This window comes from Ciona robusta, chromosome 1, assembly GCF_009617815.1.
Source record: "Ciona robusta chromosome 1, ASM961781v2".
NCBI lineage: Eukaryota > Metazoa > Chordata > Ascidiacea > Phlebobranchia > Cionidae > Ciona > Ciona robusta.
Genome location: NC_143235.1, coordinates 8,772,711 through 8,800,280, shown reverse-complemented (window position 1 = coordinate 8,800,280; position 27,570 = coordinate 8,772,711). Strand labels below are relative to the sequence as shown.

General features: G+C 35.9%; 6 protein-coding genes across 7 annotated transcripts; 4 read left to right on the top strand and 2 right to left on the bottom strand.

The window, feature by feature from the left end:
- The first annotated feature begins 215 nt into the window (after positions 1–215).
- On the top strand, positions 216–3,810 carry LOC149742762 (anosmin-1-like). 2 transcript variants are annotated; one of them, XM_089893087.1, is made up of 11 exons: positions 216–358; positions 529–677; positions 755–847; positions 1,115–1,244; positions 1,593–1,721; positions 1,827–2,051; positions 2,247–2,363; positions 2,694–2,791; positions 2,911–3,109; positions 3,192–3,376; positions 3,488–3,810. In XM_089893087.1, exons 2-11 carry the CDS (start codon positions 555–557, stop codon positions 3,608–3,610), a joined length of 1,422 nt encoding a protein of 473 aa, XP_089749213.1. In that variant the 5' UTR covers positions 216–358; positions 529–554; the 3' UTR covers positions 3,611–3,810. The 2 variants fall into 2 exon arrangements, with proteins under 2 accessions (XP_089749213.1, XP_089749211.1); XM_089893085.1 differs by having other exon boundaries at positions 752–847.
- Positions 3,811–7,168: 3,358 nt separating this feature from the next.
- On the top strand, positions 7,169–7,841 carry LOC149742761 (uncharacterized). Its single transcript, XM_089893088.1, has 3 exons — positions 7,169–7,563; positions 7,648–7,719; positions 7,782–7,841. The coding sequence occupies exons 1-2, from the start codon at positions 7,341–7,343 to the stop codon at positions 7,695–7,697; spliced, it is 273 nt and encodes a 90-aa protein (XP_089749214.1). The 5' UTR covers positions 7,169–7,340; the 3' UTR covers positions 7,698–7,719; positions 7,782–7,841.
- A 4,332-nt stretch (positions 7,842–12,173) lies between these two features.
- LOC149742760 (uncharacterized) lies at positions 12,174–12,846 on the top strand. Its single transcript, XM_089893941.1, has 3 exons — positions 12,174–12,568; positions 12,653–12,724; positions 12,787–12,846. Exons 1-2 carry the CDS (start codon positions 12,346–12,348, stop codon positions 12,700–12,702), a joined length of 273 nt encoding a protein of 90 aa, XP_089750067.1. The 5' UTR covers positions 12,174–12,345; the 3' UTR covers positions 12,703–12,724; positions 12,787–12,846.
- A 1,283-nt stretch (positions 12,847–14,129) lies between these two features.
- LOC149742759 (uncharacterized) lies at positions 14,130–17,754 on the bottom strand. Its single transcript, XM_089889032.1, has 9 exons — positions 17,617–17,754; positions 17,304–17,455; positions 17,116–17,212; positions 16,959–17,070; positions 16,670–16,903; positions 16,533–16,545; positions 16,307–16,497; positions 15,717–15,823; positions 14,130–15,543 (listed from the first exon to the last, which is right to left on the bottom strand). Exons 1-9 carry the CDS (start codon positions 17,752–17,754, stop codon positions 15,466–15,468), a joined length of 1,122 nt encoding a protein of 373 aa, XP_089745158.1. The 3' UTR covers positions 14,130–15,465.
- Positions 17,755–18,856: 1,102 nt separating this feature from the next.
- Positions 18,857–21,904, bottom strand: LOC149742758 (uncharacterized). The gene has a single exon (XM_089893940.1). The coding sequence runs from the start codon at positions 20,855–20,857 to the stop codon at positions 18,857–18,859; it is 2,001 nt and encodes a 666-aa protein (XP_089750066.1). The 5' UTR covers positions 20,858–21,904.
- A 3,346-nt stretch (positions 21,905–25,250) lies between these two features.
- LOC149742757 (uncharacterized) lies at positions 25,251–25,800 on the top strand. Its single transcript, XM_089893942.1, has 3 exons — positions 25,251–25,522; positions 25,607–25,678; positions 25,741–25,800. Exons 1-2 carry the CDS (start codon positions 25,300–25,302, stop codon positions 25,654–25,656), a joined length of 273 nt encoding a protein of 90 aa, XP_089750068.1. The 5' UTR covers positions 25,251–25,299; the 3' UTR covers positions 25,657–25,678; positions 25,741–25,800.
- The last annotated feature ends 1,770 nt before the right edge of the window (positions 25,801–27,570 follow it).

Sequence of the window (27,570 nt, the reverse complement as noted above, 5' to 3'; positions counted from 1 at the left end):
CAGTGTATGATGTTTTGTCACGACTCATTGGAGTGTATGATGAGGTCAGTGAATCATATGGTATATAGCTAAAACAAATCGTTATATTCTTACGTTTGTCAAAACAGAGTTACATATATCTCATATAAATCAATACAAACTTGAGGTTTATTTTAGCCACTTTACTCGCAGCTGTATTTTCTTAAAAGAAATGAGTGAACATAAGATGGGATATTGTCCTGCTGCCTCAACTATATCGTACACAGATTACCAAGAAAATGTGGGATATGGTCTTGTTGAATATCTAAGAAACACTTCGGCACAGATGTCTTGTAGTAATGAATGTCAGAGCGATTTCCAATGCAAAACAAATTTAAAGGTTGGTGTGTCAAACTGCTTTATAAATTACTTAAACTTGTTTGGGCAATATAGACTTTGGCATCATCTCAACAATCTTTTGCTATACTTCCATGTGACTATATTATAAGAATAACTAACCCAGCTGTGTTATACATGCTTCCGTATTTACAGTTCGTTGTATTTATCCAGTGTTGTAGAAGCGTGTGCCAGAATATATGCCGACATCCATTGAATCGCAAGCCTGGCTTCCACCACCGGTAGCATCTTCTGATATAAGAATATTAGAAAATAGATATGGTCTTGCAATGCTTCGGTGGAGACCCGGAATATCAACGACAGTAAATTGTTTTTTTTTAAGCAATATACTTTTAATAAAGAGTCGTATGATTTATTTTTAATGCGAGTGTCGTAGCAGGCTGCCAAATCAGTCATGTTTGTGGTGGAAGAGCAATATTACTTATCGAAAGGGATTCCAAAAAGATGGAGAAACTGGAACATCGTAGCGCAAGTAAGAGTAGCAACGATTTCTCGTTATGTTATCTTAGGTTATTGACTTAAATTGTTTTAACTTTGACGACTTTACTTCGAGACTTTACATTAGCAACAGTTAAGTGTGCTGAACGCTATATACAATTCTCGTGCCCGCCAAGCATGTATATATTTTTTCGTCGTACATGGTGTACTGAATACGCTCAATATATATAATAGACCGGCAGGTGTTAGCGGAAGCTTTTCTTTATAAAAAATTATCACCCAGCTACATTTTCTTTTCCAGACGTCAGACACTACGATGAAACTGCACCACTTGCGCAGAGGATATTGGTATCGATTTCGAATCGCTGCAGTCAACCTAAATGGAACAAAAGGTTTCACCGTCGCCCAGCAACCCTTCCGTCTTTCTGCAAGTGGGTCGATATGAGCATTAATTTTGACAAATAGTAAAGTTGAACAAGCATTCGAAGTTTATTGAATGTAACTGATACATACATCCTCGTTGCGAAACAATGACATTCAATTTAACTCGGGTGTCTTATATGTTTTACGCCCCGTGCCCGCTTACGAGTTACAACATACGTGTGCATTGTGGATGATTTTGTTTCCTCTGTGGCGGACATTGTAAACAATCTGTTGGTGGCCATTGTGTTAAAGCAATTGTTGATAAGTGCATTTCCCACACAAACAATTAGTCTGAAGGGGACGTTTTACCTGATTTGTATAAAACATGAACGGTAATTTTGTGAATTTGTTTTTAGAGCCAAGAATTCCTCCGCCAGCAAGAAACATTGAACAAGTGAGCATTCGTATTGTTCGTGGAATGAAACTCAATCTGCAATTACGGTGGAAATTGGAAAAAGACGTACCCAATGATTTGCCCATAAAAGGTATAATGTTTTGATAAAGACTTGACTGAATGTGCCTTATACTACTGTGCGCATAATGCTTCTTTTCCGTGTAAAACTACCTATATGTTATCTATGTTTTTTTAGGATTTCATATTCGTTTCTCTGAGACCAGTACCTCTGGTCACCCAATCCGACACAAGACACGACACAAATTTGTGCGAGCAACACACCGAATTTATTCTGGAGGTGATACATGGTGGCTTACTTGGGTTCGAAACCTTCGGTTTTACAACCACTATAACATTTCTATTGTGACCGCAAGTGGCTGGAAGAACTATACCTTGTACAGCAGACGAACTTATACCTCTGGTAAGATTTTTCCCGGTAAATAATAAAAGCATCGTAAATCCAAAGGCGCAGTCGCCATGTGTCACAAACTATGTTATAGGGCTCACACTACACGATTTTCAACAGTATTAGGCAACATACAGTTATTACGCTTCATCCAACAGCAGTACACTTAACGCTCGACGTAAAAACCGCTTTAATGATAAATCTTTTCAGCTACGTATCCCCACCAAGCTCCGACTCAAAACCCGCGAAACGTCTTAATTCACCCCCCATTCACCATAAAAAACAACACCGTTCAAGCCAACCTGACATGGCAGTTCACTTACTCAGGTATGGTGAAGTAGAAACATATATAGGTTTGCCCAGTGTCTGTTTTAATGGTTTGGACGTTTTCGTCGAAACCAAAGGATAGTGGATTAGCTCGTAAACGCCAGCATCGCTGTTGGTGTATGTATGTACAAAACATTATACGGGCTTTGTTTCTTTCCAATAATCACCAACGGTGTGTTCTTGTCAGCTTATCTAAAAAAAACAATCACCCTCAACTTTGTAGTAATTTATAGGCGGGCAGGAATCGTATAAAATAGGGCTTTCGTCTGTCGATTCCCGTTGCCCTGCCATGTGAAAAAAAGTAATAACACCATTTTTTAACTTTTATAGAAGCTGCAATGGCGACAGTAAAGTTTATGGTCGAGTGGACCGTTGATTTTTGTTTAGGGGAATACCCACATTCGCCTTTTAACCAAGAACTCGTCAGCGTAAGCCTATTTCATTTTTTCTGGGAATGATGCATAGCTGTAAATTCTATATCCTTTATAAGTGTTTGACATTCGTCAGAAAATCCAATTCAAAGTGAAAAATTATGGCGCACTTTCAGAAAACCGCTTTTCTATTGGTGGACCTTGGCCTTGCTTGTCGTTACTTTGTCTCGGTTCAAGCCATGTATGGTTCGCTCCGACACCAATGGTCTACTCCGGTGAAAATAATCATTGATACTCCGCCATGCGTTCTGCGACAAGAATGGTTGGTAACAAACTTGCCAGGTTCTTGCACGTTTCCAAAGACGGAAAACTTCGGTTTGTACAAGCTTTCGTTTAACTTCCTAATATACTCTTGGTTGTCAGTTTTTATTAACCTGGCCATTTTTCTTCACTTTAGAGGTTCTACGGATTCCTGTAACTGTAGTCGAAACGAACTCTGTGAACGAAGTCGATAAAACAACCGGGAAACTAACTTGGGAGGGAAATACAGACGGTTTCATGAACCTTTTAGTTGATGGATACTTAGTCACTTATTCCAGTGATAAATCTGCAGCAAAGAAATGGGAATTGGTGGAGTTTAATGTAAGTTCTTAATCCGCATAAATGATTAGGAAGCTTTTTACAAAAGAAGATTATTTTGCAAGCAACTCTAATGCAAATTTTGGTCTGTAAGGGATAATAGATTATTTTTAGGTGACGTCAACTCTGAATATTTCACCATTAGTACGAAATGTGACTTACACAGTGGAGCTATTCCAGGTATCGAGGAAGTTTGCTTGTTCAGCATCTGTTACCAAATTCACGACCAGGATATGAGGAGACTGATAATTGTATAAACACGATGTAGCATACTGCATGACGCTTATATATAATATATATATATATATAGACTTTTTCGTCAAAAGTTGTTTTTCTTTTGTTGTTGTTTGCCATTTACCGTACATCTTAATTCTCAAACCTGCCATCCAAAATTCTAAATAATTTTGATTGAAATTAAATCATAGTATGGTACAGCAGTCGGGGAAGATGGGACAGTTATAGGCACATATTGCCCAATATTTCTAAAATCAAAATACATGATCACGGTTTTCGGGTGATATCACGATCCCCAGTCGGGTTTTTCAAGTGGCCTTAACAATCACTCGGGCCTAAAGATCGCCTATGCCGTATTCTCGATTATGTATGAATTTTATCTTTGGAATATCAAAAGGAAAATTGAGATAAATCAGGGATAATGCGTTCTATTTTAACCGAGTTTGATTATCATTGACAAAACAGGGCCGCATGTGATAAACGGTAGATACAAAGTTAGTATAGACCAAGTTAGGAAACGGATTGTAAAACAACGAGTCTTGTTATCCATTGTCTCGCGTCTATGACGTCATAGTCGCCACCATTACGGAGCCCACGGCATAGCATTTTATCATTGCTGGGTGCTGTTTTTCGTTTAAATATTGCGATTTTTTAAAAACTAAGCACTTCTGCGCGAAAAATGGTTTTCTACTAATGTTATATCTTATCACAATAATAAACCTCACAAAAATAATCAACTTTTATTGAACACTCAATCGATTAAAGAGTAAAAAAACAGAAAATATCAGGTTTACTAACCAAAAACATAAAAGAACATGTTTAAAATATAAAAATACAAACAAAAATAACATTACCATAAATACAAACGCATAACATTACCATTTACTGGTGTATCTAGCTGCAGTTTTGCATGTAAATTGCCGTGATTTTACTTTTTGGCTCACAAACTTAACACGTATACCCGGCAACGAAACTTAAGGTATCTGTGTAAAATTTGCCTAATATCGAAGTGACATTGAGGAAAACAATACTAAGTTACTATTTTTGGTCCTCTGCTTGAATTAGTAAGCTACCTTTTTTGCGTTACGGGTCTTTATGAAATCGGAAAACGCGAACACCTTATCTGCTAGTACTTAAGCAGTTTGGAGCTGCATGTCCACTCATGTTGGATTATAAATGTAGTAAAGAATGGCTCTGTAGATTCGTAGGTATGATCATATACTATTATGTAAACTAAGCTGATTGATGCTAGTCTTAATCGCCAACGTAAAGTATCCTGTTAAACCACACTGTACGCCGAAAAACAGTCAAAATATTAATTTACTTCACATTAATTCCTAGATTTAATATTATATAACAAGATTTATATTAGAAATTATATTTTTAATGTTAAAACAACCGCTATACGTGTTTCTAGCTTTGTATCGCTTACAAGAACTAAATAAACACATGCCGACCATGCATTTGTATAGGCGATTCACGCTCTGTGGGCTCCGTAATGGCGGACACGAGCGCCGTTTCCTAACTTGGTCTATACTAACTTTGGGTAGATACACCATACATTTAAAATGTCAACTGGTACATCTAAGCTCATTTAGTAAAAGCATGGAAAGCGAAAAACCCTTACAAGTTCGCTTACAACTATCTCTTCTGTTAATACCAACTTTTGTAGTTTATTTATAGTTATATTTATTATCACATAGCGGATAAAACCTCTTGGTTCAGCCATTGTTGTATAACTGATATGTTTTAACGCCATTTGCTGGTTGGTTGGACACTTATTAGGATTGTCGGCCGTATGGTTTGTCAAAACAAATATCGAATGCCTTGAGAATAACCTTGCATTCACAAGCAGCATTGGTTGGAAAGAGTTGCCAATGAAAGCTGTATTTGTTTCTTGTTTAATCCTGTCTTTTAACCTGCTTGTGATTCGTAAGGAGAACCTATACCAGGTCGATTTTAACCTATGTCACTTCGGTTGATTCACGAATGATAAACAAAACTTTTCTCATTTCATGTTGAATATACGAGGAGGGGTGGAGAGTACCATGAGAGTAAACCGATTGCTTTTTCTTAAAAGTTTTCGTCTTTAACACGAAACGTGATTTGAATTATCCGGTCTATCAGATGCTTCTAAACTCTCTCGGTAGATCTGTAGAACAATTTTAGATGTTACGTAACGCTATAACATATTCAAAGCTGGATCGGTAAAAATCCATAAATACGCTTTTATGACGAACATGAATATTCATAATTAATATTTTTTTGAATTATAAAAAAAATTATTTTAAAATTGGTACTGCTAGGGTTTAGTACTCTAGTTAGTACATAGTGCCAAAGTTTTATGTTAGAAGCACGCGTAGAAGGTGTTGAGAGTTGCCGCTATGATTTTTGTATTCTAAAATCACCTTGGTTCACCAGCACAAAACATATCAATCGAAATGAATATAGTATACGACAACGCCGCAATTGAAAAATCATGCATATCTGGCGACACCTTATGACGAAGGGCGCCACCAATAAACCAATCTAATCAGCATGACACAGCACACAAAGCTCGCTGTTGTTGAAGTCAAGCGCATTGGTATTAGCATAGATACCTAAACATATGTTCAGGTATCTATTGTATTAGTAAATACATCAAACGGAATATACCAAAATTAAACATTATTACAGTTTTATGTTATAAAAACTAACATAAAATGAACAAAATTATATTTATTTTGATAATGAATTGCGTAGTCCAGTATTATGTTGGTTTTTCTCGGCTTCATATACGGTCAATGCTGTGTTGTTCTAATGTGATTGTTACTTTAGAAACACAGTTGGTGAAAACTAAATTAAAACAACTTGTCAATTTGAACAGATGTTTCGCTGGCGCTTTGTGTATAGACCTATAACGAGAGAGTTAAAAGGATCTGATAGTCCGGATACTTCAATCATGTACGTTTCGTGTTAAGTTGAGGAGACTTTTAGGAAAAAGCAATCGGTTTACTTTTATGGTACTTGCCGTCTCCTATCGTCAACATGAAATGAGAAAAGATTTGTCCCTTACAGATTACACGCAGGTTTTAATCGCGTATACTTTACATGTAATATGAGGTGTACTGTAGTTACACTATCTGTACACATGCCCCTTATACTAAGTAGATGTATTTAAATAGGCTAGGTGTGACATTGTGGGGTTACTTGGAATGACAAAAATTATAAGAGAGTTAATGTAACGAATCACACAGTCTGTCCCAAGAACGATGGTTACCGAATATTAACATACACAGCGTTTCATGCTTATATAAACTGGCTTTGCTATTGTTTTGGAAACTTCTATATACGCACAACTAAGGCCTGGCTTTAAGTAAACCCAAAACCCTCGCAAAATATACATATCTGGTGGTACAGGTAGATGTTTATTCAATGTATTCAATGTAGTCATACATATATAAAATATAACTACCATGGAAATACATATCCATTAGCGAATAAAACCACATATGATAGAACAAAGGGCTGGTTAGGTCTAACCGGTAATCGCACAATCATAAAGAAAGCGTTAAGATAAACTTATGTGCAACACATCGATCTGTCATTTACTGAGAAATAATCATGTATCTCAGAAAATGATAAAAGTTTATACAAAAACAATTGCGTCAGATAGCTAAAAAAGAAAAAGAAATTTTGCTATAAAAACTCGTTGGCAAGAGAAAAAATCACAGATCATTCTGAACAACCAAAGATGAACTTCAAAGTAACATTCGTGATTGCTGTTTTGCTCGCCTGCGTCCTAACAACCTCCGGGCTTGCTCGCAGGAGACGAATTGCAGCTAGAATTGGTAGTGGAGTTGCCCAAACAGGAGGAGAATTAATAGCTGGACAAGCTCTTGAATCTTCAACCGGTGGTGGCAGTTGGTCTCCATGGACAAAATGGAACCAGCAACGAAAAATGGAAAATGCTATGAGTAAGCGACTGTTATAATGTTTTAACCTTACTTTGTCGCCAGCTATGCATATTGTTTAAATGACACTGTTATAATATATTACAGATGACGAAATGGATGCTGAACTTCTCCTCAATCTTTTGAAAGAAGAGTAAGCATTCTTATGCTTGGTCGCGGGTGCGTTTTTCAGGACAATATTAATATTGTAACAAACTTAACATTTTGTCCTTTATTTACAGAAGAATTACAAACTGCGTATAAATTCCGGAAAATAAATAAATACGAAAACAAAACAAAAATGTTTCATTTGCTTTCAAAAACTGTCAACAGAAAAAACTCACAAACAGCTTAGACAGAATTTCACAAAGCGTTGAGTTTAAAACGGCCTTAGGAAGGCGGTGACTTTTCCTTTTTACTTTATCCTCCCGCGTGGCGGAAAAACGATGGTCGTTAAAAACGGACGTGTTCTGTTTCACACACCTGGTGCCAGCTTACGAGTTACTTAGTATGATACTTTGTTAGTAACTCAATTTTTTTTATGTGTGTCTGATTATTTAGACAACCTATTAGTGACCACCTGGTTGGAGCAATTAATCATTACCTCTTGGTAAGAGGCAGGCGCGCTAACCAACTGTAATACAGCGATTGCTACTATACGCTTGCGCACAAAAAATAAGACTATAAAGGTGACTGTACACAGAATGTGTATTGCGTTAACGTGCGTAAATCGCATCCGAAAACGGTCCGACAGATTACGTATACGTAAACGGAACGCAAACCATCCGTTAAAGGGCGCTGCACACAAAATCCGTCATCGCACAATTTTACGCTTGGTCGCGCATGTAAACAAACGGCCGAAGACTGGTGATGTGCAAAGACTGAATTTTACGTGCGCATGCGCATACGCATACGGACGGAACCGGAACGAAACGAATCCTGTGTGCAGCCACCTTAAACATTATGCGAGACAAAAAATTACCCGGGTCTGAAATATTTCTGGTAACGCTAGTAGCCTAAAGGTCAATTTTTACTACAAATGTTGTTGTGCGCGTTGGTGGCCCCATATAGGGTTGTTTTTTTCGCTATAGGTGTCGTTCGGGAGTTGTTTTGCTGCGATTTTCGTGCAAGTGTCCTTACGAAGTAGACGGGACGCTTCTCTGAGTCTCGTAGGGTCTAATTCCAATTGTCCTTTTGGAATATCTAGCCTCGATTATAAGGACAACTCGGCCAGGGTTAGGTCTGTGTTGAAAATGACTTATACGAAGTATCAACATTACATTGTGCTATTTACCAACTTAATCCTGCGTATTTTCGAAATATTAAAATTACACCTCGTGTGCGAAACGATAAATACCTCCTCGTGTGTTTTAATATATTTCTTTGAAGTGTTTTGAGTTTGGAAATATTGGGCATTATGGGCTTAATGGTCCTGTCTTCCCCCACATTACAATTGTTTTATATGTTTGCAACGACACACTGGCAGGTTTGAACAAGGTTCTGCTGGTTAAAAAGTTTGGGACAGTTTTAGAGGTTTGTTCATATTTATTCGGTTTTAATCTCCGGCTCGTGACTAGTAGTTTACCGCGCCACGCTGCCTGTAACTAAGACGTTCGTGTTCTTGAAAAGGACACCTAATAAGAATTGCTCCAACCCAGTAGTCCTGGTTGTCTAAATTATCAACGATACATTTTATTTTCTCGCTCTATTTGGTAGTAAACAAGGATCATTCAAAGAATTATAAAACCACATGCTCACGACTCCCATAGACCGTGGTTAATTGTTTAAAACACGATTGAGATATTTGAATATTATGTGCTAAAAGTGTCCCATCTCCCCCAACCCTGCTATATTCCACCTAGAAGTACTGCAATGCAGCTTTGTGTGAATAATGTTCTCACGCAGGAACCACTGGTATCTTGATCATCGATACATTAAAGTCCTCGGATTGGCCTCTTTTTTTTATAAGGAATTTCGAAAAATTACGAGCAAGACTCTTATATGGGAATAATCGTAACGCATTCTCATCGAGGTAAATAATACAACCTAGAAATATGCATTTAAATATTTTAGTTGAAACTTGGAAACGTTAAAATAAGAGCGAGAAACAAGTCGTGCGTGAACAGTGATAAGAAAAGCAGAATACTAGGTCAAATAGTGATAAGGAAAACACAAAAGAGCACAAATAGTGAGAAGAGACACATTTATAACTAACGAAAAAAAAAAAGAGAATTAAATATTAAGATTAATGCGAAAATACAAACAACAAGAACAACTGTTTTTTTATGAAAAAGGGTCTGTATGATCACTACGAGCCCAATATTGAATATAGAGTCCAGTGTCGTGATATATTCGTTCCGATATATATATATCTGTACTGGTCGCTGGTTGTGCATGCGCGGAGTCGCTACTGCGCATATGTAGTAGATTGGAACAAATGCAATACGAGTTTTAATAAATACGTACCGACCGAAAAAAGTTCTGGGGAAAAGTATCACTTTATTTTTTTATGCTTTTGTGAAATCCTTTTTTTCGATGAGAATAACATGCTACAGTACATAGATAGATGTATGCGTAAGTTATACTTTGGCCAAAAAGATCGAAATATTAATATTTATATCATTCAAATTATGATCATACTTTTTTTATATTTAACAGCCGCCCCCCGCACGTTTTTGAAGGAAATAAAGTTTATTTTTAGGTATTACGCAACGCTATAACATATTCAAAGTTGACTAAATATAGAATTTTATAAATATGTTTTTTTATGACGAATATTAATATTCATAATTATTTTTGTTTCGAATTTTAACGTTTTTATAAATCGTTACTGCTGGGGTCTAATTAGTACAGTGTCCCAATTTTAGGTGAATAGCACTAGTAGAAAGTATCAAAAATGGCCGCTATGATATCTCGTTAACGAATCGGGCACCATGTTTTGTTGACCAGGACGTTATTTAATTCCATAAACAAAAGGGAAGCCAGCCATACGCCATTGTTGCACTTTCTTGTTTTTTATTTTGTGCTGCGTCGACTGATGTCAAGCATAAATGCTACTAATCGTTGTTCTGTAATTAGCGCGAATGTTTATCGAACCAACAGATGCGACTACTTTCCTATGGCCTCAATAACGGCCGTGGCTTCTTTTTCAATGGCAGAATAATGCACTTCGCTTCCTTGCAAAGTACGTGACATAAACGCAACGGGCCGGCTTCCTTGAATTAATGTTGCTGACACCGCGATGTCCGAGGCATCACACCCTACCACTAAGGAAGTGAGTTCACCATAATCCATAAATACGCTTTTATGACGAACATGAATATTCATAATTAATATTTTTTTGAATTATAAAAAAAATTATTTTAAAATTGGTACTGCTAGGGTTTAGTACTCTAGTTAGTACAGTGCCAAAGTTTTATGTTAGAAGCACGCGTAGAAGGTGGTGAGAGTTGCCGCTATGATTTTTGTATTCTAAAATCACCTTGGTTCACCAGCACAAAACATATCAATCGAAATGAATATAGTATACGACAACGCCGCAATTGAAAAATCATGCATATCTGGCGACACCTTATGACGAAGGGCGCCACCAATAAACCAATCTAATCAGCATGACACAGCACACAAAGCTCGCTGTTGTTTAAGTCAAGCGCATTGGTATTAGCATAGATACCTAAACATATGTTCAGGTATCTATGGTATTAGTAAATACATCAAACGCAATATACCAAAATTAAAAATTATTACAGTTTTATGTTATAAAAACTAACATAAAATGAACAAAATTATTTTTACTTTGATAATGAATTGCGTAGTCCAGTATTATGTTAGTTTTTCTCGGCTTCATATACGGTCAGTGCTGTGTTGTTCTAATGTGATTGTTACTTTAGAAACACAGTTGGTGAAAACTTAATTAAAACAACTTGCCAATTTGAACAGATGGCTCGCTGGCGCTTTGTGTATAGACCTATAACGAGAGAGTTAAAAGGATCTGATAGTCCGGATACTTCAATCATGTACGTTTCGTGTTAAGTTGAGGAGACTTTTAGGAAAAAGCAATCGGTGTACTTTTATGGTACTCGCCGTCTCTTATCGTCAACATGAAATGAGAAAAGATTTGTCCATTACAGATTACACGCAGGTTTTAATCGCGTATACTTTACATGTAATATGAGGTGTACTGTAGTTACACTATCTGTACACATACCCCTTATACTAAGTAGATGTATTTAAATAGGCTAGGTGTGACATTGTGGGGTTACTTGGAATGACAAAAATTATAAGAGAGTTAATGTAACGAATCACACAGTCTGTCCCAAGAACGATGGTTACCGAATATTAACATACACAGCGTTTCATGCTTATATAAACTGGCTTTGCTATTGTTTTGGAAACTTCTATATACGCACAACTAAGGCCTGGCTTTAAGTAAACCCAAAACCCTCGCAAAATATACATATCTGGTGGTACAGGTAGATGTTTATTCAATGTATTCAATGTAGTCATACATATATAAAATATAACTACCATGGAAATACATATCCATTAGCGAATAAAACCACATATGATAGAACAAAGGGCTGGTTAGGTCTAACCGGTAATCGCACAATCATAAAGAAAGCGTTAAGATAAACTTATGTGCAACACATCGATCTGTCATTTACTGAGAAATAATCATGTATCTCAGAAAATGATAAAAGTTTATACAAAAACAATTGCGTCAGATAGCTAAAAAAGAAAAAGAAATTTTGCTATAAAAACTCGTTGGCAAGAGAAAAAATCACAGATCATTCTGAACAACCAAAGATGAACTTCAAAGTAACATTCGTGATTGCTGTTTTGCTCGCCTGCGTCCTAACAACCTCCGGGCTTGCTCGCAGGAGACGAATTGCAGCTAGAATTGGTAGTGGAGTTGCCCAAACAGGAGGAGAATTAATAGCTGGACAAGCTCTTGAATCTTCAACCGGTGGTGGCAGTTGGTCTCCATGGACAAAATGGAACCAGCAACGAAAAATGGAAAATGCTATGAGTAAGCGACTGTTATAATGTTTTAACCTTACTTTGTCGCCAGCTATGCATATTGTTTAAATGACACTGTTATAATATATTACAGATGACGAAATGGATGCTGAACTTCTCCTCAATCTTTTGAAAGAAGAGTAAGCATTCTTATGCTTGGTCGCGGGTGCGTTTTTCAGGACAATATTAATATTGTAACAAACTTAACATTTTGTCCTTTATTTACAGAAGAATTACAAACTGCGTATAAATTCCGGAAAATAAATAAATACGAAAACAAAACAAAAATGTTTCATTTGCTTTCAAAAACTGTCAACAGAAAAAACTCACAAACAGCTTAGACAGAATTTCACAAAGCGTTGAGTTTAAAACGGCCTTAGGAAGGCGGTGACTTTTCCTTTTTACTTTATCCTCCCGCGTGGCGGAAAAACGATGGTCGTTAAAAACGGACGTGTTCTGTTTCACACACCTGGTGCCAGCTTACGAGTTACTTAGTATGATACTTTGTTAGTAACTCAATTTTTTTTATGTGTGTCTGATTATTTAGACAACCTATTAGTGACCACCTGGTTGGAGCAATTAATCATTACCTCTTGGTAAGAGGCAGGCGCGCTAACCAACTGTAATACAGCGATTGCTACTATACGCTTGCGCACAAAAAATAAGACTATAAAGGTGACTGTACACAGAATGTGTATTGCGTTAACGTGCGTAAATCGCATCCGAAAACGGTCCGACAGATTACGTATACGTAAACGGAACGCAAACCATCCGTTAAAGGGCGCTGCACACAAAATCCGTCATCGCACAATTTTACGCTTGGTCGCGCATGTAAACAAACGGCCGAAGACTGGTGATGTGCAAAGACTGAATTTTACGTGCGCATGCGCATACGCATACGGACGGAACCGGAACGAAACGAATCCTGTGTGCAGCCACCTTAAACATTATGCGAGACAAAAAATTACCCGGGTCTGAAATATTTCTGGTAACGCTAGTAGCCTAAAGGTCAATTTTTACTACAAATGTTGTTGTGCGCGTTGGTGGCCCCATATAGGGTTGTTTTTTTCGCTATAGGTGTCGTTCGGGAGTTGTTTTGCTGCGATTTTCGTGCAAGTGTCCTTACGAAGTAGACGGGACGCTTCTCTGAGTCTCGTAGGGTCTAATTCCAATTGTCCTTTTGGAATATCTAGCCTCGATTATAAGGACAACTCGGCCAGGGTTAGGTCTGTGTTGAAAATGACTTATACGAAGTATCAACATTACATTGTGCTATTTACCAACTTAATCCTGCGTATTTTCGAAATATTAAAATTACACCTCGTGTGCGAAACGATAAATACCTCCTCGTGTGTTTTAATATATTTCTTTGAAGTGTTTTGAGTTTGGAAATATTGGGCATTATGGGCTTAATCCCAGCTAACAATTTTACGTTGTTTAAACGTTATATAATGGTAATTTGAAACTCCCAGAAACGTTACCTACAACGTTAAGAAAACGTGAATCTGTAGACTCCCACAGACGTACTGTAAACGTTCGCCTTAAACGTAATTGCTGTCGTAGTTTCAACGTAACCTTTTCACGTTATAAACCAACGTTCGTACAATGAAACATAATTTCTTTCTAAAACGTTGTATATTGCAGTGTAGGTAACGACATATTTATTTGGTTGCTACAACGTAAATATGTAGACTCCCATATACGACTTTATAACGAAAAAACACAACGTTTTTGAAACTCCTGTTTATTTGAATTTACAAAATTTCAACACATAGTCAAACATTAAAGACAAGCTCCAATTGGCCAATTGGGTACATATAAAATTATAAAAAATGTTTGGTCAAGAATTGTGTAAATACTAAATACAGTTATACATTTGACATCATCAATAAAGTTTAAGTGAAAAATTATCAGATGTAGTGAAAAAGGAGTGGGAAGAAAAGTTTTTAATATTTTTTGGATTTAAAAGCTACACAACTAACACGAGCATTATTATTGTTTGAATTGTCTTTTGTATACTCATCAGATTCAGAGCTGTATAAAACTTCTTTAGTACGTTTTTTTAAATATTGTTCTCTTAAACTTTTTCGCTTTGAATTTATCCATTCACGTTTATATTTTAAGCGTTGTTTGTTCATGATTTTATATTCTTTTATATTAGTACTATTCCTATGAAAAAGATTAGCTGAATTACACATTATATAAAATTGGGTTCAGTTAAGCAAGAACAATTGCATAAGCATGCTGGGTTTGCGTATTGTTATAAAAAAATTGGTACTGAATTATAAACAGAGTAGTTAAACTTGTCGTCGCCTGATACCATTTTCTTGAATTTTTAAACTGTTTTAAAATTCAATATGTTTAGAGTTTTTATTCTACTTGTTTTAGTTTATACTTGGGCTGTAAACTAAACAAAGCCAGAAGGTACCGATTACTGTGACATTGATAGGTTGCTAATGTGCTCGCGAACTTTATGATCATTAATTACTTGATAATTCTGTCATTTTATTTCGTATTGTTTATAAACCTATGCTCAAACGCTCAGTTACTTCTAAGGTTTAAGGTGCATACTGGACATACTGCCCTTAAAATAATTACCCACTAAAGTATAGTGATTTTATACATTGCGTGTTTTATTAATATGCTTAGTTTGATGTATTAAATTGAGTGCAATCAATTATTTAAGGTTTAAGTTACATTTTGGATTTAGTACTTTTGATTAAACGGGAAAGTAATCGTTAATCATTCGGTTTTAAATCTGAACGTTTGTTATAAATTTTACGAATATATTCTTTGATTTTAGTCAAGATTATGAAACTGAAGGAATGAGAGTTGAGAATTGGTATGTCAGAACCTAAAAACGCATAGAATACAACTGTTTAACGAAAAAAAATCTACTTGGTAAGGTTAGTCCTCAGACTCAGATTCAGATGAAAATAAAGGAAGGGTGTCTAACGAACTGCTGCTCGTATCCAATACTTTTTCCTGAAGAAAAAAATATGTTAACTATTGAACATGCAGTTTATGAAAGCCCGTTATTAACAGGTCTATAGTTTAGGCAAGCACACTATCTACTAGGGAAGACAAATTATTGGCAAACACTACCACACAAATAGGATATTTGTTATTTGGAAAATTAAATATATATTTTTACTCACTTTGTAACAAGGCCCTCCAGGTTTATAAGGTGCATGCTTTAAAAACTCTTGAATTTCTTTTTCAACATCCTTGATGGTTTTTTCTTTTTTCTCAGTAAGGCAACTTCCTGCATAATATTAATAAAATTACAGGACGGCTGTTGTTAGTATTAACCATGTCTTATATTTAAAAAAGCTTGCAATTATAAAGACAGTGGTACATAGTATACTCTATCTAATATCTGTTGTAAACTGTTAGACTTATTGCGCCTTGCGCGCTCTAAGCTTTGTTGCCCGAGGTTGCCTTGCCGCTGCGTGTCCTTCTTTCCTTGTGTTAGACTTATCGTGCTGCAGTGTTCACTGTATTATAGTAATAGTATGCGGAGGTTGTTGTGTTGAGTATGAATGTAGTACCTTAGAATTACGTTGTATATATTGTGCGCTTTGTGTATTTAACGTTGTGTGCAATTGCAGATGCAGTCTAATAAAGCCTATATTATTCAAGCTTGTAATTAGGTTACGACAGTATCTACCTAAACTAATTATTTATTATTGAGCAACACCTAGGATTGATTGTTTTGCTAATAAAATTAGTATAGGCAGCAACTTACTTAAAATGACTTTTGAACATGTGGTTGCACAAAATGGTTTCTTCCCCTTCCTTCCTTTGTAACTGAATTCTGACCACAAACTGTAAGACCCAACCACCTTCATCATTCGACGAACAGTGTCACCTAAGCTATATCCGCCAATAACTGACAAAAATTTCCTCTGTAGAATAAACAAAACAATGATTGCAGATCTTTGTTGTTAAAGTTTAATATATAAAAACATTACACAGAATAGATCACTGGAATCTGAATTTCATATTACATAATTGTAACAAGAGCAAAAATTGTTTATGACTTTATATGAACCTATCATGGCTGTCCCCAAAGTGTTAAGTTATTTAAGGAATACTATTTTCTAGAAACATCTGATGATCTGAGTAACTAATATACAAATATATATACCAGCACTCACTGCATTTCTACGTGTGTTCTTGTCTTGCAATTTTTCTTCTAAAATGTTAAAATCAGTTAAATTGTTTAACTGATTATCAAACAAACTGCATTCAACATCTGACGTGGAAACGGGAAGACTCTGTAGTGCATGTCGTACCACTGAGGCAAGCTCTTGCTGTGCTTCGATAAGCTTGTCAACTTTAACTGAAAAGAAATTTAAAACTAACAAAACGTATGATAATGAATGACAATATCATACCATTCAGTGTTGAGCAATCTTGCTGATTTATTGGATCTGGTATCACTGATTGGACAGCAGGTGCCTCAATTGAACTTACTGAGCCTGAACACAAGTTTTCTGTAAATAAATCCTAATTTAAGAATACATATTTTAGAGTGCAAGACAGTATAGCCACTTTTATACAAAAATAACCTTCGTTATCTGATGTTTGTGGTGAGAATCTAGCAGGCAGCAGGCGACGGCGCTTTTTTGACTCAATTTCAACTTCATCACTCTCAACATTTGATGTTTCTAATGCTTTATTGCACTGTGCAACTGCAGTCTCAAATTTATCTATTCATTGTAAAACATTTGTTTTACTGCTATTCTCTCAAAACTAAATGTAGCTTTAACATAATATTACCAGTGTAAGAAAATATTCTGACATCATAGAGCTTCCAAGTTTTGTGATCTGGCAACTCATGTTTCTTAGCTCTGTGTCTCACTAAACTTTGTGGCCAATAACATTGTACAGTCTGAAATAAATTTTTTTATAAGTTATTAGTGTGTTAAAAGTGGAAGCAGTAATAATAACGCAATTCTCAAAGCTATTAGCATGTATACAACAATACACACGGTAAAAGCATATAATACTACAAGAAACAAGATTACTAATAAAATTTAAAATTGATTGCACCTGATTTCCGTGCACAAGCCAACCAGCGCAAACAATTTCAACGGTATCCTCATCGGTAAATCCAACGACCGCAAAAGACATATTCTGAACATAGAATAAATGCAAATATCGCATTTCGTTAGTGTTAATATGTTTCATGTACAAAACAAACAACTGATTTAAGCGTACTGACACCAACTTACCTTTTCAAAAATATATATAATGTTGCTTTGTATGAACAAGTGAAGTTTATACAGTAGTAGTTCTTACAAAATCACCCCTATCTGTGATGATCCTATCTGTCTAAACAAAACTGATTTTATAGAAAAACTACAAATATAATCCACAATTAAACATACCAGGATTTGTTACACAGTATTATAAAACCAAATATATAATTGGGGCAAAAATACACTGGGGTACGGGGTAAGAAAGGACAACCTTTTATTTGGGTTAACTTGCTTTAGTAAAGTATTTTTTTATTGCCCCAAAGTTAGGAAAAAAAAAACAGGTCAAAATTCCTGATCGTTGGCGTAGAGTGTTACAATTTCGTGGGAGTGCGGCATACCTAACGCAATAGTTAAACCAACGCTGGTTAAACTGTCCACCTGGCAGGAACACTTATCGCAATATACCATTGTTTAAGTTTTATATCGCACAAGTTTTTACAATAATTGCATCGATTCGCATGTGTTACAATAGGGCTTGTTACATCATATAACACGGTTTTACTTTCAAATACCGCACGATATTGGTTTACTTTTAGTAAGAAGCACAGTCGCAATCAAGTAAAGAAAACAATGCTGTAAATAATATTCCCATGCATATTGTGCGGTTGTCTGGTCCATTCACACAATAATGCTGTTTTTCCCTGAATTGGTCAATCGGAGTAGGGCGTTATTTGCAAAAAAATTACAGATAGTAAATACGATGTTATGTTATAATAATCATGATTTCGCAAATTTAAGTCAGTTTTAACACATTTTTTTACGAAGTAGTCTGCTGGTTGTCACACTCGAACCATTATATGTGCGCCGATGGTCGTGCATGCAATTAGATTAGTAAATTCGACAAGAGTGCACCGCAAGCCCGTACTCTACGCCAGTTTTCCTTATACTACAAATCATAGAAATCCAAGAATCTTTTTTGCACATCAATTTTTGATAAATCATTGTTTACACAGGCTAAAAAAAATTATTCAATGCATTACTTAGAAAACCAAAATTTTGTCTTTCTTGCCCCATTTCACTTTAAATAAAAACTAAACAAGAAAATCATGAATAATTGCCATAAAAACAACATTGTTGCCATATTTAAAACATATTGCATTCATTTTTAAAGAGGTACTTTGTACCATATCCATATGATAGTCACGAGATTTACCAATAAAAGCTCCAACAATAGAAGAATTACAAGGTTCACTAAACAAAGGTACCATTTTACCATACACTTTACACAAACAAAATCTGTCTCCTTTGTTATTAACTTCAATACCAACTACAGTTTTAGGAGTTTTTACAATGTAAGCATTATCTGGAAACGTGGCAAAAATATTGGGCAACATACACTTTTCTGGAATAAAAATCCTATTTTCTTGTAATCGCTTTACAACTTGAACTAAGGGACTTTTGCCAGATCGGACCATTTTTTTTAATTTTTGTAAATAGTTTTCAAAACAAAATGCACTGCAGCACTCAAGACAACCATATACTTTAGCCTCATCTGCCAGATGAAGTAAAGAATGAACATTATATACTAAAAATTCCTCCCCATAATATACTTTACAATCCTTGACAAAGTTTGACAACATTTGTTCTGCTAAATCACAGTGCAATTTACAAAGAGTTGGTGATATTAAAATGGATATAGCAATACTAAATGACAAAAAACTCTTAAACAATCGACCCGGTAAAATATTTCTTAATGCAATTTTGCCAGTATAAAGCAAGAACTGTCGTAATTCTGTTGCTTTCCAACGATCTACTTCATCAAGACCACGTGGTTTCCGTGCAAAGCATCGAGGAATAAATGGTTTCATAGCAATAAGCCGGTTACTAACTTCAGATATTTGAACGGCACTTATCCTGACTGTTTTACTTCCCCTCATCCATGTTAACAAAAGCTTCTTCATAACACCTAAACATACTTGATGCATGTAATCTATGGGGAATTTTTGAATCATATCAATGGGAAGATCACAAAATGGGGATGCACTGTGATGGTGTTCCTTGTTTTTATGTTCTCTAAAAGTTTGGTTGGTACGTGGTGTAAAATCTGTAATTTGTGGATAGACAATGCGTCCAATCCACATGCCTGACTGTGAGCACTTGTCACAGCCATAATAGCCAGAATATAACTTTATGCACTTAACCATTGCACGTGCTGGAGCATCACATACAATGCTATGCAAGGCAACTTGAACAACTTTTTGCTGCACTATTAAACCATCCTGAAGCAAAACTTTTAATTCATTGACCGTTTCACTTAAAAAGTCCAAGTTCACGGGTTTAGACAAACCATATGAGAGTGCTACCGGAAACACGTAGGAATTGTCAATATTTTTAATAGTGCATAGAACGGGCCAAAAACACTTCTTCGAACTTTTAAACAGAGGTAGACCATCCACATTGAATGACAGTTCAATAACAGATGGACAGTGGTCATTTTGAAAAATAAGATTTGTAAGAATTTCCACAAGTTGGACTCCTATACCAAAGTAATAATATTCCATTCCTGAAACCACTTGAATACTGACATGACTGGCCGTAGATAGTAGTGTGCGACATGTTGAAGGTAGTTCGGAATGCCCATGCGCTTGCAATAGTTTTAAAAGCAAATCAGCAGCATTGTGTTTAATTTGAAAACGATTTACCCACAAGGCGAGATCAGTTTTTAAATTATAACCAGCATCCACATTAGAAGGCCCAGGAATGGCATCATCAATAAATATTTGTTCAACTGAAACATTACGAGATGTAATCTTTTGCGGCGTGGAGTGGGAAGAACAGTTTTCATCTTTTGTCGATTTAAAAGCTACACAACTAACACGAGCATTATTATTGTTTGAATTGTCTTTTGTATACTCATCAGATTCAGAGCTGTATAAAACTTCTTTGGTACGTTTTTTTAAATATTGTTCTCTTAAACTTTTTCGCTTTGAATTTATCCATTCACGTTTATATTTTAAGCGTTGTTTGTTCATGATTTTATATTCTTTTATATTAGTACTATTCCTATGAAAAAGATTAGCTGAATTACACATTATATAAAATTGGGTTCAGTTAAGCAAGAACAATTGCATAAGCATGCTGGTAAGTTGCCCGCCACCAATTGGCAATAACGTAGCAAAAACTCACTTGCTTCAAATATTAATACAACGCGAAACGTATGCATGACATAGAAACTCACTACCTTGTGCCCATTATGGAAATGAAACTGATCAAAAATATATTATATCTTTAAATTATACATAAATGCAAACTTACCAACCTTCTTTGATAAGTCACCACGACCACGTGTAAAATAACTACATCCGGGATATTGCAGTGTTCGCGGACGATTATTTTTATATAGGTGGCGTAATAGCACAACAATCTTTTTGTCCCCCGTGATGAACAAAGTATTTTAGATTTTTACTTTAGTATCGAATTTCTTTTCTTTTAATTGTAATATACAATATGACTGCATTTTCAAAATGTATACAGAGAATCTTATCGGAATTTCCAATATAAATTATGTATGCCGCAGAATCAAATAAAAAATCAATTAAATAAAGTATAAAAGGTAATCTTAAAACCGTTTGCTTGACACTACCTAAAGTCCTAGACAACAAGATAAACTTTTTTGTTTAAACTATTGTTCTTTACCTGTGCGTTTGAAACGTTTATACGACCGTTTTGCTAAAACGTTGTGATAACGTCATAAATAAGGATATTTTAACCAAATTTGGCTAAACATTGCCAAAATAGCGCGTCAAGCCACAAAAAAAAGAAAAAAATATGGGCCAAACCATACGATACTATGTTGAAATTACGTGTTGCAAACACGTTTAAATATAAAACGTTGCATGTATGTTTGTCGATGACCTTAAATAAAAACGTTGTGATAATATATCGAAATGTACCCGAAGTAACGTTTGAGGATACACGTGTAACAGTCAACGTTTATATGAACGTATTATTTTCGATTTTTGAACGACTATGTAAAACGTAATTTGTGACACTTTTGCACAACATTTAAACATAAAAAAAAAAATTTGTGCACCAAAATATAACCAAATTACAACGTTATGAAAGTTGTAACAACGTTCTCTGTTTGCTGGGATGGTCCTGTCTTCCCCCACATTACAATTGTTTTATATGTTTGCAACGACACACTGGCAGGTTTGAACAAGGTTCTGCTGGTTAAAAAGTTTGGGACAGTTTTAGAGGTTTGTTCATATTTATTCGGTTTTAATCTCCGGCTCGTGACTAGTAGTTTACCGCGCCACGCTGCCTGTAACTAAGACGTTCGTGTTCTTGAAAAGGACACCTAATAAGAATTGCTCCAACCCAGTAGTCCTGGTTGTCTAAATTATCAACGATACATTTTATTTTCTCGCTCTATTTGGTAGTAAACAAGGATCATTCAAAGAATTATAAAACCACATGCTCACGACTCCCATAGACCGTGGTTAATTGTTTAAAACACGATTGAGATATTTGAATATTATGTGCTAAAAGTGTCCCATCTCCCCCAACCCTGCTATATTCCACCTAGAAGTACTGCAATGCAGCTTTGTGTGAATAATGTTCTCACGCAGGAACCACTGGTATCTTGATCATCGATACATTAAAGTCCTCGGATTGGCCTCTTTTTTTTATAAGGAATTTCGAAAAATTACGAGCAAGACTCTTATATGGGAATAATCGTAACGCATTCTCATCGAGGTAAATAATACAACCTAGAAATATGCATTTAAATATTTTAGTTGAAACTTGGAAACGTTAAAATAAGAGCGAGAAACAAGTCGTGCGTGAACAGTGATAAGAAAAGCAGAATACTAGGTCAAATAGTGATAAGGAAAACACAAAAGAGCACAAATAGTGAGAAGAGACACATTTATAACTAACGAAAAAAAAAAAAGAGAATTAAATATTAAGATTAATGCGAAAATACAAACAACAAGAACAACTGTTTTTTTATGAAAAAGGGTCTGTATGATCACTACGAGCCCAATATTGAATATAGAGTCCAGTGTCGTGATATATTCGTTCCGATATATATATATCTGTACTGGTCGCTGGTTGTGCATGCGCGGAGTCGCTACTGCGCATATGTAGTAGATTGGAACAAATGCAATACGAGTTTTAATAAATACGTACCGACCGAAAAAAGTTCTGGGGAAAAGTATCACTTTATTTTTTTATGCTTTTGTGAAATCCTTTTTTTCGATGAGAATAACATGCTACAGTACATAGATAGATGTATGCGTAAGTTATACTTTGGCCAAAAAGATCGAAATATTAATATTTATATCATTCAAATTATGATCATACTTTTTTTATATTTAACAGCCGCCCCCCGCACGTTTTTGAAGGAAATAAAGTTTATTTTTAGGTATTACGCAACGCTATAACATATTCAAAGTTGACTAAATATAGAATTTTATAAATATGTTTTTTTATGACGAATATTAATATTCATAATTATTTTTGTTTCGAATTTTAACGTTTTTATAAATCGTTACTGCTGGGGTCTAATTAGTACAGTGTCCCAATTTTAGGTGAATAGCACTAGTAGAAAGTATCAAAAATGGCCGCTATGATATCTCGTTAACGAATCGGGCACCATGTTTTGTTGACCAGGACGTTATTTAATTCCATAAACAAAAGGGAAGCCAGCCATACGCCATTGTTGCACTTTCTTGTTTTTTATTTTGTGCTGCGTCGACTGATGTCAAGCATAAATGCTACTAATCGTTGTTCTGTAATTAGCGCGAATGTTTATCGAACCAACAGATGCGACTACTTTCCTATGGCCTCAATAACGGCCGTGGCTTCTTTTTCAATGGCAGAATAATGCACTTCGCTTCCTTGCAAAGTACGTGACATAAACGCAACGGGCCGGCTTCCTTGAATTAATGTTGCTGACACCGCGATGTCCGAGGCATCACACCCTACCACTAAGGAAGTGAGTTCACCATAATCCATAAATACGCTTTTATGACGAACATGAATATTCATAATTAATATTTTTTTGAATTATAAAAAAAATTATTTTAAAATTGGTACTGCTAGGGTTTAGTACTCTAGTTAGTACAGTGCCAAAGTTTTATGTTAGAAGCACGCGTAGAAGGTGGTGAGAGTTGCCGCTATGATTTTTGTATTCTAAAATCACCTTGGTTCACCAGCACAAAACATATCAATCGAAATGAATATAGTATACGACAACGCCGCAATTGAAAAATCATGCATATCTGGCGACACCTTATGACGAAGGGCGCCACCAATAAACCAATCTAATCAGCATGACACAGCACACAAAGCTCGCTGTTGTTTAAGTCAAGCGCATTGGTATTAGCATAGATACCTAAACATATGTTCAGGTATCTATGGTATTAGTAAATACATCAAACGCAATATACCAAAATTAAACATTATTACAGTTTTATGTTATAAAAACTAACATAAAATGAACAAAATTATTTTTACTTTGATAATGAATTGCGTAGTCCAGTATTATGTTAGTTTTTCTCGGCTTCATATACGGTCAGTGCTGTGTTGTTCTAATGTGATTGTTACTTTAGAAACACAGTTGGTGAAAACTTAATTAAAACAACTTGCCAATTTGAACAGATGGCTCGCTGGCGCTTTGTGTATAGACCTATAACGAGAGAGTTAAAAGGATCTGATAGTCCGGATACTTCAATCATGTACGTTTCGTGTTAAGTTGAGGAGACTTTTAGGAAAAAGCAATCGGTGTACTTTTATGGTACTCGCCGTCTCTTATCGTCAACATGAAATGAGAAAAGATTTGTCCATTACAGATTACACGCAGGTTTTAATCGCGTATACTTTACATGTAATATGAGGTGTACTGTAGTTACACTATCTGTACACATACCCCTTATACTAAGTAGATGTATTTAAATAGGCTAGGTGTGACATTGTGGGGTTACTTGGAATGACAAAAATTATAAGGGAGTTAATGTAACGAATCACACAGTCTGTCCCAAGAACGATGGTTACCGAATATTAAGGTACACGGCGTTTCATGCTTATATAAACTGGCTTTGCTACTGTTTTGGAAACTTCTATATACGCACAACTAAGGCCTGGCTTTAAGTAAACCCAAAACCCTCGCAAAATATACATATCTGGTGGTACAGGTAGATGTTTATTCAATGTATTCAATGTAGTCATACATATATAAAATATAACTACCATGGAAATACATATCCATTAGCGAATAAAACCACATATGATAGAACAAAGGGCTGGTTAGGTCTAACCGGTAATCGCACAATCATAAAGAAAGCGTTAAGATAAACTTATGTGCAACACATCGATCTGTCATTTACTGAGAAATAATCATAGATCCCAGAAAATGAGAAAAAGTTTATACAAAAACAATTGCGTCAGATAGCTAAAAAAGAAAAAGAAATTTTGCTATAAAAACTCGTTGGCAAGAGAAAAAATCACAGATCATTCTGAACAACCAAAGATGAACTTCAAAGTAACATTCGTGATTGCTGTTTTGCTCGCCTGCGTCCTAACAACCTCCGGGCTTGCTCGCAGGAGACGAATTGCAGCTAGAATTGGTAGTGGAGTTGCCCAAACAGGAGGAGAATTAATAGCTGGACAAGCTCTTGAATCTTCAACCGGTGGTGGCAGTTGGTCTCCATGGACAAAATGGAACCAGCAACGAAAAATGGAAAATGCTATGAGTAAGCGACTGTTATAATGTTTTAACCTTACTTTGTCGCCAGCTATGCATATTGTTTAAATGACACTGTTATAATATATTACAGATGACGAAATGGATGCTGAACTTCTCCTCAATCTTTTGAAAGAAGAGTAAGCATTCTTATGCTTGGTCGCGGGTGCGTTTTTCAGGACAATATTAATATTGTAACAAACTTAACATTTTGTCCTTTATTTACAGAAGAATTACAAACTGCGTATAAATTCCGGAAAATAAATAAATACAAAAACAAAACAAAAATGTTCATTTGCTTTCAAAAACTGTCAACAGAAAAAACTCGCAAACAGCTTAGACAGAATTTCACAAAGCGTTGAGTTTAAAACGGCCTTAGGAAGGCGGTGACTTTTACTTTTTACTTTATCCTCCCGCGTGGCGGAAAAACGATGGTCGTTAAAAACGGACGTGTTCTGTTTCACACACCTGGTGCCAGCTTACGAGTTACTTAGTATGATACTTTGTTAGTAATTCAATTTTTTTTATGTGTGTCTGATTATTTAGACAACCTATTAGTGACCACCTGGTTGGAGCAATTAATCATTACCTCTTGGTAAGAGGCAGGCGCGCTAACCAACTGTAATACAGCGATTGCTACTATACGCTTGCGCAGAAAATAAGACTATAAAGGTGACTGTACACAGAATGTGTATTGCGTTATCGTGCGTAAATCGCATCTGAAAACGGTCCGACAGATTACGTATACGTAAACGGAACGCAAACCATCCGTTAAAGGGCGCTGCACACAGAATCCGTCATCGCACAATTTTACGCTTGGTCGCGCATGTAAACAAACGGCCGAAGACTGGTTATGTGCAAAGACTGAATTTTACGTGCGCATGCGCATACGGACGGAACCGGAACGAAACGAATCCTGTGTACAGCCACCTTAAACATTATGCGAGACAAAAAATTACCCGGGTCTGAAATATTTCTGGTAACGTTAGTAGCCTAAAGGTCAATTTTTCCTACAAATGTTGTTGTGCGCGTTGGTGGCCCCATATAGGGTTGTTTTTTTCGCTATAGGTGTCGTTCGGGAGTTGTTCTGCTGCGATTTTTGTGCAAGTGTCCTTACAAAGTAGACGGGACGCTTCTCTGAGTCTCGTAGGGTCTAATTCCAATTGTCCTTTTGGAATATCTAGCCTCGATTATAAGGACAACTCGGCCAGGGTTAGGTCTGTGTTGAAAATGACTTATACGAAGTATCAACATTATATTGTGCTATTTACCAACTTAATCCTGTGTATTTTCGAAATATTAAAATTACACCTCGTGTGCGAAACGGTAAATACCTCCTCTTGTGTTTTAATATATTTCTTTGAAGTGTTTTGAGTTTGGAAATATTGGGCAATATGGGCTTAATGGTCCTGTCTTCCCCCACACTACAATTGTTTTATATGTTTGCAACGACACACTGGCAGGTTTGAACATGGTTCTGCTGGGTAAAAAGTTTGGGACAGTTTTAAAGGTTTGTTCACATTTATTCGGTTTTAATCTCCGGCTCGTGACTAATAGTTTACCGCGCCACGCTGCCTGTAACTAAGACGTTCGTGTTCTTGAAAAGAACACCTAATAAGAATTGCTCCAACCCAGTAGTCCTGGTTGTCTAAATTATCAACGATACATTTTATTTTCTCGCTCTATTTGGTAGTAAACAAGGATCATTCAAAGAATTATAAAACCACATGCTCACGACTCGCATAGACCGTGGTTAATTGTTTAAAACACGATTGAGATATTTGGATATTATGTGCTAAAAGTGTCCCATCTCCCCCAACCCTGCTATATCCCACCTAGAAGTACTGCAATGCAGCTTTGTGTGAATAATGTTCTCACGCTGGAACCACTGGTATCTTGATCATCGATACATTAAAGTCCTCGGATTGGGCCTCTTTTAGTTTATAAGGAATTTCGAAAAATTACGAGCAAGACTCTTATATGGGAATAATCGTAACGCATTCTCATCGAGGTAAATAATACAACCTAGAAATATGCATTTAAATATTTTAGTTGAAA